Source organism: Talaromyces rugulosus, chromosome IV (assembly GCF_013368755.1).
Source record: "Talaromyces rugulosus chromosome IV, complete sequence".
NCBI lineage: Eukaryota > Fungi > Ascomycota > Eurotiomycetes > Eurotiales > Trichocomaceae > Talaromyces > Talaromyces rugulosus.
In genome coordinates this window covers 1,107,274-1,123,137 of record NC_049564.1, presented here as the reverse complement: position 1 = coordinate 1,123,137, position 15,864 = coordinate 1,107,274, and the positions used below count along the sequence as shown (strand labels likewise).

Here is a 15,864-nt window from a genome sequence, read left to right as displayed (position 1 = left end):
ATGGCCACCACTACTAGTTGACTAGTTGATAATCATCTCAAACTGTTACTAACCTATCTACTTCTTGGATACAAGCAATCGCCGCAATCCATGGAAAACTGTGCAGTTTCCCCTGGGAAGGCACAAACGATCCTTTTTTATCATTCAAAGCCGCCCAGAAACATGCAATGGACAGTTCCAGTGACTCTGGCCCTTTATCTGTTCCTTTGCCTGTGATCAACGACATGGTCCACTTGACCAGTTCGTCGTATGCTAGTACTGTTAGAACAACCATAATCTAAGCTAGCAATGAAGTACTTACCCTCTCTCATCGTTCTTGACGACTCCTTCTGGTGCGTTGTCTGCTTGTGGTTGCTTCCCATGATATTGCCAATGAACACTTCCTCCTCGGTCAATGGAGTCTTCCATGGCGAGTCCGAATAGCAGTACATGATATCCTGAAGGCCGTCCTCATAGCTAAGAAAATGTGTCAGTAGCTGTTGACAATACTTGTGTTTTTTTTTTATTTTATTTTTATTTTTTATAAAACTTACATGTCCCTAACATAATACCCATGGTCCTTGTTGTGCTCCCAAATAAACCCTGTCGTCTCTCGCGCAATATACTCCCACAAACGCTGGAGCACATTAACTGCTGGCTGACGCGCCTCTGGGACCTTTTGCAAATCTTGAAGAAACTCTTTTTCATCAATCATCCGGTATAGAAATCCCAGAACACGTAAACTCTTGTAATAGTGCAGGAGGGGTCGGGCGTCTTCGTCGTCTTCCTCATCTTCCTGCATGTACCTATCCTCTTTTTCGAGTACCTCGATGCTCTCGGCAACACGGACACGGGGCCCCGGCGCCATGAAGTCTGGCCGATAAGGAGGGTTCCGGGGAATTTTAGTTACATCGACCTGGTACAAGGTTAGCACACGCATTATGAAAAAAAAAAGGTAGTCTGGTTGAGATATAAAATCAAAGGAATAACCAACCGGTGTGCCTGTCTTTGAAAAGTCGACAGCTGTAGAATGTAGTTGGGCAAGGGTCAAGCAATCGGGGTCGAGTGTCCCGTCAGGACGACAATCTGCGAAGACTTTATGAGTGTTGGCAATCCGGCCCAATTGATCTTGCTGCATGAACGTTATGAAGAAATCTTGTATATCATCCATGGTTACCGGCCTATCGAGGACAACACCGGCAACCCGAGGGTAGTCTGCCGGGCTTTCGATTCGCTGGAGTCGAAATCGATCGTCATATATGAGGTTGAACAAATCGCCATCCAGGTCACCTCCACTAAGTTGACTCGGAAGATCTCTAGACCCCTTCTGACTGAAAACAACACAGTTGTGTAGTTGGCGAAGCGGAGAGTCTTCAGGAACGTCCACAGCATTTGCTAGTTGCACATCGCCCGGGTGAAACGCAGGTGACCGGGTGATGATTACATTTTTACGAACCAAAACCTCCCTGCGAGAGCGCTCGTTCATAACAGGAACAAATATCTCTCCTTCGTTCAAGATACCAGTCTCATCCATGATGCCATAAAGCGTAACCGCCTTTGGTATGCGAATTCTGGCTTTGTACTTGAGATCTCGTAGTTTCATAACCAAGGCCAGCTCAATTGTCCTCTTCAGAAAAGGATCTTGCACGTAACGCAAGTTCAACCCTTTCAAGACCGAGACTAACCATGGCAAGCGTGTTGACTTTGAAATATGGGACTGTTCGAGGAAACCTGCCACTTGCCGTGGAGACTGAACAACTGCACGAAGAGACTCGACTTCTTCTCGTTGCAATTCAAGAAATACGTCTCGAGCAACTCCGAGATCCTCTAGAATCTTGATTAGAGGTGCATTCAAATAGCATGGAAGTTTTTCAATTCCGGAGCCACAGATCTCAATATTGGAATCTTGCCCAGCCTCGAATTTAATCATCGAGTCTCGTAGGAAAATCTTATTGCCTTTTAGGGAGCTATCCAGAGACAGCATTCCTTTGGCACCTAAAGGGGGACTATTAGCTGACGTTGTATTTCTTGCTATAAGACCCTGGAGTTATCTTACCAGAAAATCGAACTTGGAAGACGGTCGGGCAAACTGTTGCGTGGCGGGGGTAATCACGGTAAATCCTCCGGAGAATCTCTTTGGAAATAGTTCCACAGCCATCACTGAAAACCCTTCCATTCCTTTCCACATCGGGGAGCTTTTTCACCACCTTCTTTTCTATGGGGATTGATGTTAGCGTGTCGGAAAAGGTCTGGCCTAGCCTTGCAGCAAGTTTGGCGGGTGACCTGATGTGGCTGAAATCCCCCAACCTGGGAATCAGCTTGCTGACTGTGATGGTCTCGCCGCGGTCTTCGAAAGGTGCCATAAACCAACAGGTTCGTGACCTCAAAGAAGAATGGGAGAATCCAAGGAAGACATAGTGGCGGCCAGCAATAATGATACCGTCCCTCAAGACTTCACGGAAGCGGCCTTGGAAGATCTTATCCAGGTTTGACGACATGTCATACATCACCATATCTCCTGACTCTTCAATGAATCTCACACGAAGAAAGTAACTACTGTATGCAGAGTACTTTCTCAAGACACGGTTCTGTGCTTCTGGATTCGGGCCGTCAAGATATATGCCTGAGGGGGTCACACTGGCTCTATGGATTTCGACTTGATTCTGATGGAGATAGCCGGGATGCCCGGGCTTGAAATAGTCGAGCGCATGAGAGTCTTCGATTTCGTGTAGCATCTTGACAATACTGTCCAATCCCACATCGGCAATGTCTGCGTGAGGTGTTGGATGGACTAGTCTCCTGGGAATTTCTTTGATGATTTTGGCGACATACTCGTCTTTACGTCGAGATAGAAGCTCTTTTAAGCAGGGAAAAAGCTGGACGACCGTCATAATTGGAAGTTCACCATTCCACACGAGCATTTGAAGCTGAAATTTGATGATAAAAGAGAAGGGCTGCTCGGAGAGAGTGACGAGAAATCCCTGTAGTTGCGTGGCATAAGGCACACCTGGATTGAAGAGCGTGTCATTCCACCTCTCGATTGAGGGAATGTTGCGGTTTCTGGAGAGACTGGGAATAAGTGATAGGTCGGATATATTTGTGAGTACAACACGATAAACAAAGCAGGAAGACACAACCATTCTGTGATCAGGGTTAAGAAAGCCTAGCCTAGTCTTTTTCTTCTCGGCAGGCCGGGGATTGGCCATGAAACGAGCGGCTTTTGGATGTGGCGGCAAAGCTGGAAAAGGCACATTGTACATATGCGGAGAGTTATATGAGGAAAACGTAATGGATGGCATCCTAGAGTCGCCCAGGTATATGCAATCGTCAAAGGCCAAATAGTTGAAATCGAGTTTCAAATTGCTATACATGTCCTGAGTTATGATGACAGTCAACTTGGTCAGGCCGAATTTGACGTGCCCACTGCTTGCCATTTTCCAACGCTCGATGAAGATAGGACCGGTGTCTGAAAAATTAAAGCGACCGCATGACAAATAAAAGATAGGGAAAATCTTTTTGACATGCACAGCGGAGCCACCGCTTACAGATATTGGACGACGTGGGCGGCTTCGACGCTCGGTCTCTTCGTTTTGGAGTGAGGATAGAAGAAAAGAATCTGGCTTGTACCTCCCCTCCTCGACGAAGATGGTTGTTCCAAATATCATGAGCTGCTGGTGTGGGGGTTTTTGCTGGCCCTTCTTTTGCGTACCCTTTTTTTGTTGATATCTCGTCAAAAACCGAGTAGCTTTGTCAATATCTGAAATGGTGATGGTTGCATGGCCTCCATTTGCGTGCACACGGCATTCAAAGGCCAGAATGTCGAAGCCAGCGAGAATAGGGGTGAGCTCCTTTTTCAAGTGGTGTTTCTTGATATGGATAGGCACATTACGGCAAAAGATGTCCATTTTGAAGAAAGATGTCAATGTCGAGAGAGCGTAAGAGACAGTGAGGGCAGGCTTCGAGGTATTTGGTGTGAATCAGAGAAAGTGTGGCATCGCTGAAGAAGTGAACAGGCCAAAGGTAATGAATGAGTGAATGATGATGATGAGTTGGATGATAGTATCGGACTGGAGAGCAGGTCCCAATTTTGAGATGGGATATATGGGCGGAAGTGGGCTGCAGCTCTCGCTTCCAAAAAGAGCGGCGGTGCTGTTGAGAGCACCAGGTTGATGATTTCGGTGAAGTTTGCCCAGTTGCCAGGGAGATCTGATGAACAAACGGACAGACTGCGTTTGTCAAAACACGGTAGTCGGAACACTCGCTCGCATACAGTGCCCGGGCTAAGAAGGCTAATGACTACTGGTGTAGCAAAATCAAGTTGACGCAGGCACAGCAAGTTCTAGAGAATAATGATAATGAGATTGTTCCTAGTTAAAGAAGCGGAAAGAGCGTTGCTTGAGATTGATTCCACCGCGACATGGAGCAGATGTCAACACCGCCCAACAGGGAAGGCACAGCAGGGCAAGCAGCCTGACACGTGACCGAGTACTCTACGTGCATGTCTACAGGACGAGATATAGCAAGTAACTAATGATCAGTAATTATCCATTCAACGGCATGAAAATAGAATCATACACAGCTAAACCGAGAGCTGTTTGTCCACTAACTACACTCGATGATTAACGAGTGTTGACAAGTGCAAAAGTGAACATCTCACCTTCTCGGTAGTGGTGAGAGTTGGACGATGCAGGATGGTGTGTGGTATATAGAATAATATACAGTGACTACTGTGTGGGCGGGAATCGTATGCCGACAGAGTGCGCTAAGACTGCTAGTGGCAGGCTGCCTTGACGGATCCGCCAATAGGGGGGGGTGCAAAGTAAAGCGGGTCTGCCAAAGTTGTGCTGACCCGCTTGGCTGGGCATCTAGCCAATAGGCAGCTGACAAGAGTCCAGGGTGGGGCCAGCAGCAGCTGTACGGCGTGTGATTGGCGGGGGCAGGCAGGCAGAGAACAAGCACGGAAGGTTCCTGCCTCTTTTTTGGCCTCCCGTAATTGCCCGCCCGGTGAGTGCCCTAATCCGGCTAGACTGCAATGCCCGCTAGGACGCTCGTGGTTAGGCGGGAGAGCGCCTGAATCATTTCGGCGGTGGCAATAACGAAGTGAGTCACCCTTTTCTTCTTTGTGGGCTGACTGACGGTTGGATCAGGCAATGCTCAGTCGTAGTAATTAATAATTAATAAATATTAATAATAATAATATCGATATTGGACAGGGCGTAAGCTGGCCAACCACCCGGTAATAGATGATTCGATCGTAAACAAGAGCTGGTCGAGCAGGACATGGTCATTAGTATTGCCGCTGCTGTGATTGGCCCACTGCCAGGCGGTGTACCACCATGGGGGCGTGGGGCGCATGCCGCAACGTGGTTGGCTGTCCGGCTGCCAGCCTGCTGCGATTCAATGCACGACATGGCTACATGGCGTCGTTTCTCACCAGTTTTTTTTATGCATCTTGGACGGGGATAGGATATAGCACAGCATAATAATAAGCAGGGCTTGCTTTACGGCGTAAGACTGCGTAGGACTGAACCTAATAATAAGAATAAGAAAAGAAGAAACTGTCATAATTTTCCTGCCGTTCCGGGACCCGTTTGCAGAGAGTTTGGTTTGTGCAGTGACATAACCTGTCAAGTTTCAATAATAGAAAGGCAAGAGCGACCGACTTCTCTCGCTCCTGCCCTGTGTGGACTTTTGCCCGCCTGCCCCGTGACTTTAATAATTTAATCCTCGACAAAGAGTGTTTTTTCTTCTCTCCGTCTTCCCCCTTCAGAGTCAGCGCCTCTTTGGCCCCTTTGCTGCCTGCTGTGACTCCTTTTTTCTCTTGGTCTTTGACCGTTTTCTCTGTGGTATGTGACTAACTTTGTGAATCATTTTTTTTTTTTTTTTGCCCCCGTGCCAGGCTAGGCGGCAAACCATTATCCATTATTGCTGGTTTGGCGTCTCCGCCCGACCGCGACCAGCCTTCTGTGAGCCCACCCGGTGGCACTTTCGCGCTTCCCGCTATCGGCACCACTTCGCCTCCCTCCCTGCCTCCCCCCCGATCAGTCATCGACGTGGATCGGCTTGGCTGTGTGTGTCTATCTTTGGGCGCTGCCTGTCTGCCTGCTTGTGCTCACTGCGCAATCCGACCACTGACCACTGACCACTGACACACTGTCCAGTCATCGTTCCACCCGCCGCCTCTATATTACTCTTCCCCGTCGCCCCGGGTCGTCCCAAGTCGGCCAGAGTCTCGTTTCGCTTCCTTTGCCTGCGACCGACCGACTTCTCTCCCCCCTCCTCCTCCTTCTTCCTCTAATACTGTTATATTATTTATTTATTATTATTTTTTCAATCTCCTCTCCTCTCCTCTCCGCTCCGCTCTTGCTTGATCCGCCTGTATATCTTGCCTCTGGTACCTGGCCGCTTCCCTGTTTCTCCGGGGCCCCATTCTAGGCACCGCGCCACTCGCCACTCAGCTGTTTGCTTAAGAATCAGGTGAGTGATTCACTCTTGTTGCATTTTTGTCATCGTTGCCTGTTGCCGTGTCATTTTGTGTCTTGCCTTGTTGTGACTCGATCGATCTCTACTTCTTGCTAGCCGCCGGCGTTGTTCCTCGTATCCGCCCTCGTACCTGGCAGCGCGTGTTCGGTCTGCTGCTCCGTCACCAACAATCCAAAACCCATTTGCCACACTTATTATTTGCTATTCACTTTGTGCTCCATTCATATTATTGATCACTGACTCACCACCCGCGGCCTTTTAGCTCACGTGTGTGCGCGCTTGTGTTCATTCATCCAAACAACCAACCACCGTGGTCTTGTAGACCGTTGACTGCCTTGACAAGCGCCAGTTGCCCCTTTGGGAATGCTGCCTGTTTGCTAAACAGTCGCCGTCTACCTCGATCCTTTTAATATATAATCCTCGCTTTCCAAAATGTACCCTGCTGTTGAACGTTCCGCCGTACCGATCGTCCGTGTCTTTGAAACTTCCCCGTCAGATCTATCCAAGTCCACTCAGGTTGTTGTTTGCATTTAAGCGGCTACTCTTCTCTCGAGTCCCGCTAAGAGTAAACAGCAGCGTTTCTGTTTGCCTACAGACACGCTTGATCTACGCGAAGGTGTCTAGACCGCGATCGGTTGGCCTATCGTTGATTGCATCGCATCTTTGGTGCCCTCCCGTTTTTTGTCCTCTTGAACACCAAACCACTCTTACTACTTTTGCTTTGATATCTCGATATTGAACTATCTAAGTCCGGTTTTTCATTCAAGAACGCTGGAGAACCAAACTGCTCAAGGCCCACCGTCGCCTTAATCATAAAGACGGTTGTCTCTCGGTTTCCCTACCTGGTTATTTGCGAAACGGTTTAGTTGTATCCCACGGTTCCACATCGCCTGTTCCCCATTCAGTTTCTTGCCCTAAAGACTTTTGTTAGTCTACGCCAATAACAAGCTTGCTACTGAATATGACGGGAATGGACGTCTTGGGTTTGAGTATTTCAGACCCAGGTCAACAGAAGACGACCATTGTTCACCCGTATTCGACCTCTACCGGGTCGTCTGCTTCGTCTTCCTCTTCCTCTATCTTTTCCTTGGACGGCATCTCTTCTCAGAGCTCGATTGCCTCGTCAACAACGAGCGCTGCCGACGTCATCTGGGAGAATGAAGAATCTTCTGCCCGAGGTTTGCCCTCCCATTCTGAAAATGCCTCTCACTGTTTGCCTGCTGGCCTGAGAGGATGTCCCTCGAAAGCCACCGATGCTGCCCTGCCCGCCGAGTTGCGAAAGCACCCTCGACGCACCGGAAGCTCGGCTGTCTCGTCAAATGGTCCTTCGGCCACATGCTCCCGACTCCCACCCCCCCTCGTTCGCCAGTGCGAACGAAAGGTTTCTTTCGTCGACAATCTTGTTGGTAAGTCTTGAAATTTTCTGTTACCAAAATCCCTCCCCCAGCGCTAAGACTTTTTCTTTTTGCAAGACTCTGCCTCACAGATTGTTGAGACAATTTGGCCGCTATCGGTCGTTGCTCTTCGGAGTGATTCTTCACTTGGCTGTAAGGGTGTCTTGCCTCTTCGCCATTTCATTCAAGAAACTCTACGGAGATCTCGTACTAGCTATAGTACCCTACAGGTCGCCCTGTATTATCTGATCAAGATTCGCCCTCACGTACCCAACCATGATTTTACCATGGAGCAGCCCTGTGATCGGTCTGTGCCTCGAGCAATGCAATGTGGCCGCCGTATGTTCCTCGCCGCTTTGATTCTTGCGTCGAAATACCTGCAAGACCGAAACTACTCGGCCCGTGCTTGGAGCAAGATTTCCGGTCTCAAGACCTGTGAAATCAACCAAAACGAAATGATGTTCCTACAAGCTGTTGACTGGAAGCTTCACGTCCCCGAAGCCATTTATCATCGATGGACGGATATTGTCCTGAAATACACCCCTGGCCCAGCCACGTCTCACCCGTCAGAAGACTGCTGGCGGACAGTTGTGTCTAAACTAACGCCGGATCTCGACACCATCCCCGTCGATGTCTCAAGCCCTCGTAGCTCCGTTGCGATGGACACGTTGGTTGACCTTCCCTCACCCCAACGGTGCACCGGATGGGATGCCAGCGTTGTTCCCCCAACCGCCTCGAGCGAGCCGAAGCCACCATGTCCCCGCAGCAACCCTCCTTTGACACTTGAGCCTACTCCTCGCATAGATTCCTCGAACCCAACGTTGCCAACACTTCAAAAGCTTGGACTTCTCCCTACGCCCCAGTTAACACCTCAATCTAGTACTGCCTCTACTCCTGCTGTGAGTGCCGGTGGTATTTGTTCTAGGCGACCTTCGATAGGCACGGTGATGTCACAGGCCCAGAGCCTGGGCATCGCCCGCCTCGCCCTGGACCCGCGTCCATGCAGCAAGCCTGCATGCGCGGATGGATTCCCGATCTTGACTCGTCGCTCCTCCCTCGCGCGATCAACTTCGTCTGCTTCATCGCCCGAGTCAATGATCTCTGATGTCTCGACAATCTCGTCTCGTTCTTCGAGGTCTTCCTCGATTTCGTCTTGTGCGTCCGCGACTTGCGCGCCCACACGGCTTAGAATGGCCGTTGCGGCGACTCGACGCTGCGCTGCGAAATCACTCAAGGAAAGCCGGAAGAACCTGGCGATTCAGTCACCGATTGATGAGATGTCATTGGTGGGTGTTTACCAATCGCCCGAAGCCGATGCTGGATCTTGCGGATCAGTTCCTGACCTCTCCAATTTCTCTATCAACACGCCTGTTGATATGACTGCGCACGAGGCCGCACAGGGTCTGTGTGAACTGTCTGGCGCTATGCCACCAGTCCAGCCTGCACCGCAGAAAGTCGGTGAAACGACACGGTGCAGGAAACGGGGCAGGACATACTCGGAGGATCAGATTCTTCAAAACAACGTCCGCCAAATGATGACGACGGGTCGTGACGAACAGATGGTGCTACCTGACAGCCAGATGGCGAATTCTTTTCTGCTTCCTGAAGCCAAGAGCTTGCAACAGCCATTTGGCTGTGGCTTGAGCTCGATGAAGCTCCCGATTCCTGTCGCTATACCAAATGGCGGCATCAAGCGAGCATGCTGCAGCGCTGAAGCCCGTAGCCGATTTGTTCGCCCTGGCCAGACAGCATACGCAGAACAGTAAAGCTTTTGAGCTATACTGTTTGATTGTTCACATACAATCATGATACTTTTTTTTTTTAAAGAGTATATTCTTTATACTGAAGAATATATTCATAGAATGCGTGAGCATTCTTTACGAAACCTACGTCTGTACATATACCCTGTGGTTTCCGAGAAAGATCCTAGTGACTTGACTGCCGTTGCTAGTGTATTGACGATGTGGAAGATTCGATCTTTCCACATCATGTAAGATGTATACATGTCCGTTTTCACATCTACTTTGCATATGTTTATTTTGTCATATCGATCATATCGCCCTTTTCTTTATTTTTGTTTTTGCGTCATATTGACTTGGAGTGCGGTGGGCACGGATGGGATTCTGTATTTCTGCTACGGTTCATTTATGGGGATATCCTATGCTGGCAAGGCGAAACTGAGCAGGCATTTCAAGGAGTACAGTCTGGTCCAATTTCTTTCGTGTCTTTTTTTTTTCAATCCTACGCATTCCTGGATTCAAAAGTAGGGTATGGTCATCACGTTCTTTTGCACAATCAGTTGGAACGATGTATATACTAGGCAGTAAGCCACTGGAATGATAATATCTATTCTACTATTTTCTTCCACTTCGATAGGCTCTCTTGCCCCACCATAGGCAGCTCAGCATAGGCAGCTATTCACGCGGTGCAGCCGGAGCTTGCTTACATGTGGTCACATGTTGGCTGTAGCGTGCTGACAGCTCATGGTTGTATCCGTGTGACTCAGAGCAGGGTGGGCCACAGGCTCACCGCGCAAATGGTAATATGCAGGCAGACATTTGGAACCCCGAACCGATATCGGCCGATACTCGGCGTAGCAACGATAATGCCAATAATTATTGTGTATTGAATCTATGGGAACGTATGATGTTCCACGTGATGGTCCATTTCCCAAAACGGCAAAGTTTTGATCTTATCTGATCAGATTACGGAGTGCCGCTTCGCTTCTCCGCTTCTTTTTTATGAACTTGTCAACGACACAAGACTTCTCTCTCGTTGCTACAGTATCAACTCTTTAACGATTTTTTTCATATTCTAGTGATAATACACATACGTCAAGGCCAACACAAAATGGCTCGACTGCCAGGTCGTCTTATCGCCGTCTGCGCCTTGTTCGCTGCTTGGACCTCGGCTGTACCCCTCGTTATCGTCGAGGGTAACAACAACTTGAACTTGCAGCAGCAGCAGGCTATTTTGAACGAGGATAGTGATCCGTTGAAGGATTATGTCTCGGATGTTGCCAACGACAAGGAGCTATCATCACCACCACCACCGTCATCGGACTCTGTCAAAATCCCCTCGTCTCTCTCGTCACTCTTGCGGTCTAGCTTGCACCATATCGTCGATGAATCACCATCCATCAACACCGTGATCAATCTCTTCCACGAAGAAGAAGAAGATGATGATGAAGACCGAGAAGAAAACACGCTAATCCGACGCCCCTCCTGGTTTACATCCACGCTCATGGCCCGCCGGCTGTTGGCATTGTCCTCTATCGGCGTCGCTTCATCCGTCTACCAAACCCCGTCGCGTCGTGGACCGGCCGGTCTCGAGGGTGTTTCTGTCAGTCTGCCCGAGTACATCGCCGACTGTGCCTCATCAACACTAGAAGAAACGGAGATAGGAAATGGGAATCCCGTGTTGCTAGGTCTATACGTCTCGACAACGTTCCAGAATGCCGCGTCCGGCTCAAATGTCAGTTTGTCGATTGACTGGTGGGACCATATCGACCGCACAGAGCCGTTGTATCCTGGCTTTCCGTTGAGTGCGGCGGGTTTACCGCGTGTTTCTTTGCTTGGATATATCGAGCGCATTCCTTTTTCCTCCTCCTCTGTGCGCAAAGCCCTAGAAGAATGCTTCACCGCCGCACACCCCGATGCTCAGGTCTGGCTCCCGGGCAATACCGACAGTCCGCACTCGGGCTTCTGGGCGCGCCTGGTGGTCACGCAGGCATACTGGATCGGCGGCTTCGGTGATACGCAGCAGATTGGCTGGATCAATATGACCGAATGGCGCGAGATTGGGCGCGAGAGCAGTCCGCCGGGGATTGGCGATGGGCGCGGGTGGGAGGATGTGAGATTGCCGGGGGAGGGCCATCAATAAGCTTTTTTTTTATAAGTGATGCACACATTATTAAGGACGAAGGAAGGAAACGAACGAACGATATGATGCGCTACATGCAGCCAGGTTATACATAAGAGACGAATAGCTGAGGGAATAGCTGAAGCGTCTGTCTATTACTTGTACATACACGTTCTCTAACGATATTATCAGTTTACAGCGAGCGCTGTCATGACAGTGGCAGTTTATTCTTTTCATTTATTGTTTTCATTCATTGTGCACCTAAGCTGCAGATTCAGGTAGATATGTGATATACATGTACATGTATAGACCAAGGTGATAGTATACATGGCCATAGCATATGTCATCGGTAGCTTCAACACAGCTACATTCAAGGTATGCAGGCAGCCTCTCCTAGTCATGAAAACTTTAGTCATAAAAACAAGCGTATCACCCTAGATGTGTTACTCCATAAGGTTAGTAAGTCAGCATACAGATCGGATGGTTGTCAAGTTGGCCAAGGAGATCCTCGATAGCAAGATAGATTGTGCTATGTGTTGATTGGTCATTTTCATCTCTCATTGACAGAGATGGTGATGTAGTATGTGAGCCACTAACCAAAAACCTAGGTGGTATTGCCCATATCTCTGGCCAAAATGGGGACTAGATTCAAGACCGGTATCTAGTCTTATCAGCACTAACCCACTGTCGAATATACTCGTACTCTGATGTCGAGAGCATAGAACAAACTGATCGAACGTAAGGAGTGTAGACCATTCAAGGGCGTGTTTCACTTTCTTCAGTCTGGCCGTGGAAGATGCACAAAAGTGCGAGTTCCAGGTGCTGACTGTAGGCCAGTTTCAGCTGAGTTTCACGAGTTTCACAAGTCAAGACAGCGACATTGTAAGATGAAGTGCGACAATGACGAATGACGACCTGACTAGCTCCGAGGAGATAGCCAAACGTGCAGGCCGCGCTTACCAGCCAATGGCTGGTTATCAGCTCCACGATGGCCTAATAGTAATCAGGCTGAGAGAGGCTTATTACGGCGAAAGAAAAGGCTGATGGCGCCATTCTCGATTGAGTGACACCAGGTACTTAACCGGCGGCGAACGTCACGTCGCATTCGAGATAGCCAGCATGGTTGCCATCACGCGAAATGGCGTGCTCGGAATCTGGGCATTAAAATTTATTATTTAATGCCAGGCACGCCGAGATAAGGCGCGGCCTGATAAGTAGCAGCAACACACACAAAAAGGGGCCCAATCTCCTGCCATTTGCGGCGGCCTTATCTTGAAGGAATGAGGCTTCTGACGAACGGGAGATCTTCCTTGCTTCCGTCGGCCTGATAACTGCTGGCTTTGATCGACTGCTGTATAACCCACTGGGCCACTGGCCAGCAAGGCCCGGCCGAAAACAGTGTTATCAGCACTGTGTTGCCCAAAAGGATCGCATTTTTGGCCGCTGACGCTGTGATTTGCCGTCTGGCTTATCTCTGCTGATTTTACGCAGGGAACACATAAATAGATGGCAGCCCAGTTTTGAGTGCTGGTGCCTCCGGCTTTTTGAAGTTGCAGTTTGTGTGGCCACGACAGCGACGCAATTGAATTGAACTGGATTGAATCAAAGTGAAGAACAGGTTTGCCGGTTTACTCTACGAGAGTCTCCATCAAACATGGAAGGAAGGTGCGCACGTCGCCTCACGTGACACCACAGCACCTGCCGTCGAAAGACACAACATCGGCACGACAACTTGACAATTTGACATCAACCGCACTACTCCGTGCGATGCGATGACAATCTTCTGGCTGTCGACCCCTGCCCTCACTACGCTCGCTACAGCCCACGACTGCCTCACCGACTCGTCTCACCGTTGAAGATCAATCGCTCCTCGCAGAACCAAAGCCCAATCATGTTGGATGTGCTCGGTTTAATATAATGCAGTGAGTGGGGGCAGGAAAGGAAAGCGACTCTCAACCAGCTGGCCCTTGCAACCACCTGGGTGACCGCCGCTGCTAGGGGACACGATTCAGATCTCGAGACCCCTAGTACTCAACGACTCCATTAATCTGCGACAAGTGTTGGTTGCTAGATTATTACAACGGGTTCGCCACCCGCCCAGCTTCCCGTCGTCCCCACTCGATGGATCGTAGGACAAAGCCGTCATCATCAGCATCATCATTGCTGCAAACAAGAAAGAGAGCACACGACTTATGACGCGGCGTCGGGGAGGGTGGATATTGAGGGATTCCACATCCGGCAACTCGTGCGCTTTTGACGCTGTACGAAGAAAAAAAAAGGACCTCTTGCCCGCCAGATCCCGAGTACGAAAGAAGATGCTACAACCGGCCTTTGACCCGTTATCCCCGATGGACCATTGCCTTTGAACGGCAATACCCAAATTGACAAATACTACTGATATGGATGGACCTTGGAACCAGCCCCGCGGAACATACTAGGGAATTGGAAAATTATCGTGAAATGCCCTAGTGGGACAGCTCCGTTACGGGTAACTTACACGATACGCGTATTGTACGCAGTGCAACGCAGGGCAGCGGGGCTGACGAGCCTTTGCCATGAATCATTCACTTTTGAGATGATGATGTTGATGGATTTTTTTGCCCCGTCTATTGAATTATTCGAATCGTACGGAGTATCCTTTTTGGATCGATTTCTCTCACACAATCGAGTCGATCATATATCGCAGTGGAGACCAAGCGATCTGCTTTCCTAACGACTGGACCTTTTTTGCGAGGGGCTGCAAGCCTGCAAGCCACACAGCGCAGGGCCATCCCCCGCGACTGGTGGAACGCTGCAACCCGACTAATGACGCATTTAACCAGCGGCTACCGCGCTCAGTTTCGGAATGCCGCCGCCGCCGCCAAAAAAATTACAGTACAATAATATATCTGCTGTGGTTTTATGATGACTATTATTATTATTATTATTGTCGCTTTATTATCGTCGCATGCCGCCGCCTTGCCAGACTTTCTTTATCTGACATGCAGCTCATCCCTGCCACGACTTTGCCTATTGACCACGACCTTGCATTTCCTCTCTGTTTTTTTTGACCTCGCACAGTTAGGGCCGCGGACAGGTAGGATACCGGTACTATTGACTGTCTAGCGACAGGACCACTTGTGATGGATCACCGGGATTGCGACGACATCGAATGATTCTAGGAATAATAATGAATATCCATTCATCCTTGGCTTGACGACGCGGTTTCGACAGGTATACGATACGGTTATTTTGGGCCATGACCACGGCGGTACCGACCGGTACGGAGCGTCGGGGGATTTCGGGAAAAACTCGTAACGACTCAACGGCGCCATGGTGTTGCTGCTTACTTTAAGCTCCAGCCTCGTGGGTCGCGCCAAAGCGCAGCACTGTAGAAGACAAGAAGTGTCCGACTCCGTATGTATAACAACTGTTGTCCTAGGGATGCCTAACGGAGTACTGTTCAGCCGAGCAATGGTCCAAAAACACAACGCGATCGGCATCTCGGTGCGGGCGGATACTCCGTACTCGGCAATAATACAGGTGAATACTCCGTACACTCTCAGCACTGAACCAACAAAAAACGGGTCCGGAATTTCTCCTTGGGCCGTTCTGACTCGTTGCGCCGATTCTGTGCATCAATCTAGAAGACGACGTCCTCGTAGCCTCGTATAAGTAGTATTATTAGTACAGTATAGTATACAAATAGAATTGAAGCCAGACGCGCGGCTATTTGCGGTTATGATTTGTTCTCGTTTCTCTTGTGTTTGTATAGAAGTTGAGACGAAAGCCACTGTCTGTGTCCCGCTCCGGGGATTGTTTAGAACGTACTAGCTATATATTATCCGCCACGCGACAATAAACAAGAAACCAAGATGTAACTTGGTTAGGTATATGGGCACGAGGGAACAGAAGCCACGCCAATGTGGTCTTTTCACGAGTCAATCGGGGTTGCCTAACTGAAACAGCTATCCTATAGGAACTAACCCATCTATATGCGTGGAGTATGCCATGCCATGCAATGAGATCCACAGCAATCTCTCTATATTGGTTGTACTCATACTACTAGCTTTGCATAATAATAGAACATTCAATGCTTGTCTTTTTTGAGAATACATTTTTTGTCTGTCTACTTGATTATTTCAGAAGAAAAAAAAGACAAAAACAT

At 49.2% G+C, this 15,864-nt stretch overlaps 3 protein-coding genes across 3 annotated transcripts; 2 read left to right on the top strand and 1 right to left on the bottom strand.

Moving 5' to 3' along the window:
• Positions 1-37: 37 nt before the first annotated feature.
• Positions 38-3,884, bottom strand: TRUGW13939_07157 (uncharacterized protein; the record flags this gene model as incomplete). Its single annotated transcript, XM_035490299.1, has 5 exons — positions 38-252; positions 302-456; positions 534-895; positions 974-1,974; positions 2,036-3,884. 5 exons carry the CDS (start codon positions 3,882-3,884, stop codon positions 38-40), a joined length of 3,582 nt encoding a protein of 1,193 aa, XP_035346192.1.
• Positions 3,885-7,423: 3,539 nt separating this feature from the next.
• TRUGW13939_07156 (uncharacterized protein) lies at positions 7,424-9,622 on the top strand (the record flags this gene model as incomplete). Its single annotated transcript, XM_035490298.1, has 2 exons — positions 7,424-7,868; positions 7,935-9,622. 2 exons carry the CDS (start codon positions 7,424-7,426, stop codon positions 9,620-9,622), a joined length of 2,133 nt encoding a protein of 710 aa, XP_035346191.1.
• Positions 9,623-10,706: 1,084 nt separating this feature from the next.
• On the top strand, positions 10,707-11,738 carry TRUGW13939_07155 (uncharacterized protein; the record flags this gene model as incomplete). Its single annotated transcript, XM_035490297.1, has 1 exon — positions 10,707-11,738. One exon carries the CDS (start codon positions 10,707-10,709, stop codon positions 11,736-11,738), a length of 1,032 nt encoding a protein of 343 aa, XP_035346190.1.
• Positions 11,739-15,864: the final 4,126 nt, after the last annotated feature.